Here is a 1,958-nt window from a genome sequence, read left to right as displayed (position 1 = left end):
AATAAAATAAAGTTTAATTTTTCTAATGCATGATTTCAATAATATATAAAAAAATATTAATATTATTGAAAAAAGCAATGTCATTTACGGATGATACTTTAAATCTGATTTTTCTAACCAAAAATTATTTTTTTTATTTCATTGTACTTTCTTATTCTCAATTTCTCTGAGGATTAATTTTTTATTTATTGTTTTCTTTTTTGGACAAAGAATACAAAATGTTTTAATTTTATAGCTAAATGATTAAATAGGTAGTTAATTATAAAACGCATAAAAGATAAGGTCATTCTCTTTAATTTTGTTCACATAGTTACATATAAGTTGTAACTACATATTAGAATTTTAATCTGTGCGGATATTGGCTGCTTCGTAAACCAAACATAGCTGATAGATAGGTGAACAATAATTTCTTATCTGGATTCTTTTTAATTTTTTCTATTATAAATTTGTCTAAAGTTTTTTGATCCAATTTTCTTTGATCGCTTGGCTTGTATTCATCCATCTTTTTACTGAAGATATCACCCTCCTCTTTCTTTAACCGTTTCTCACGTTTCCTTTTGAAATATTCATCATTTATGTGTTCTGGTAATTTGAGTCCAGAAAGATCAATGCGTGTAGAAGTTGCTATGACATAGTTCTGATTTATTCTTCGCAGTGGGCAACCATTGATCAGGAATGGACCTAAAACATAAAAATTTATATTTATTAAGTCTTGTAGGAATAATAAAATTTATAAACAATATTAATTGACAAATAATAACATTTCTTTTTACTATTTCATATATATATATATATATATATAGTAGATATGATTTTGATTACAAATGACCATTATTATATAAGTATAAAAAAAGAATTATATTTAAAGAAACTATGTTGATTTTCATAACTTAGGAAGATCATAATAATTATTTGCATGTATTTTACATGTAACTTAAAGCCATGCAAAATTTTTCTTGTTAAACTTTATTTTTATATTTAAAAATATATTCGATATTTGCATGGACATCTATAGACTGATATTTTGTACATATGACTTTGATTATTTATACATATTGTCATAAATAGAGTTAGCAAAAATATAATATCAAAACCAACCTGTAACTAATAATAATCCTGTTTTCAGTTGTTTCAAGAAAACAACACGTTTCCCTTTGTGAGATCCAGCTAACAAAATACAAATAGTTCCTGGAACTAAAGAAGGTCTTAAGTATCGACGGTGTTCACGGAAGCATTTCTTGGCATGTTTTTTTGCAATAGGATCTGCTGTAGGATAATTAGCCCTTCTTTTCTTTAATAGAACAACTCGTTTCTCTCCATTCTTATCACCACCTATTTCTTTTTCGCTTGTCAATGGTTTTTTAAGTTTTACCTATAAATGAAGATTTTCATGAATTATTTCCAATGTTTTGTAAATAAGATGTTTTTTAGATATATCTTATTACATTACTTACGATTTTAGGTGTTTTTTTATCTAAAAATTTATAAATAGCCTTTTTGTGGTACATGCGTGAACGGCTAAATCTATAAACACCATTTCCTAGATCATAATTTCTTGGCTTAGATTTCTTCGTACCTTTCTTTTTGGTCGAAATTGTAGCTGCTGGCGCAGTTTTTTCCGGTGATTTTGTCTTTGTATCCGACATCTATGAAAACATTAAAAATAATTATAAATATGTTACTATAATCATCGTTTATAAAATCTATTATTAAAGTCTAATCTTAGGTTAAGTTTATCCACGTTGGATTATAAAGTTAAATAATTATTCTGGTATTTTTATAAAATTGTTTTGGAACAGAAAAATGTATTCCAAATTGTAGAAAAAGAATATGAAAGATAGAACATTTAGTTAATTGGAAAACATACATTATAACTTTTCTTGAATACTTCGATTCACATTCCAGTCACACTCTTGCCACTGTCGGAAAGCTAAAAGATATGCAACACAATTCCATCT

The 1,958-nt window shown here is 26.1% G+C and overlaps 1 protein-coding gene across 1 annotated transcript; it reads right to left on the bottom strand.

The window, feature by feature from the left end:
- Positions 1-278: 278 nt before the first annotated feature.
- LOC122635816 (60S ribosomal protein L6-like) lies at positions 279-1,958 on the bottom strand. Its single transcript, XM_043826488.1, has 4 exons — positions 1,868-1,958; positions 1,455-1,646; positions 1,099-1,372; positions 279-681 (listed from the first exon to the last, which is right to left on the bottom strand). Exons 2-4 carry the CDS (start codon positions 1,644-1,646, stop codon positions 335-337), a joined length of 813 nt encoding a protein of 270 aa, XP_043682423.1. The 5' UTR covers positions 1,868-1,958; the 3' UTR covers positions 279-334.

The sequence above is a fragment of the Vespula pensylvanica genome, chromosome 19, assembly GCF_014466175.1.
Source record: "Vespula pensylvanica isolate Volc-1 chromosome 19, ASM1446617v1, whole genome shotgun sequence".
NCBI classification, from domain to species: domain Eukaryota; kingdom Metazoa; phylum Arthropoda; class Insecta; order Hymenoptera; family Vespidae; genus Vespula; species Vespula pensylvanica.
The sequence above is the reverse complement of the archived record's forward strand: the minus strand, read 5'-3'. Positions and strand labels throughout refer to the sequence as shown.

Bases quoted from the DNA above. Each gene is read 5' to 3' on its own strand.
- LOC122635816 (XM_043826488.1), bottom strand. From the start codon at position 1,646: ATGTCGGATACAAAGACAAAATCACCGGAAAAAACTGCGCCAGCAGCT. The intron at 1,373-1,454 runs GTAAGTAATGTA...CTTCATTTATAG, and splicing joins ATAAAAAAACACCTAAAATC to GTAAAACTTAAAAAACCATT. The intron at 682-1,098 runs GTTGGTTTTGAT...TTTATGTTTTAG, and splicing joins AGGATTATTATTAGTTACAG to GTCCATTCCTGATCAATGGT.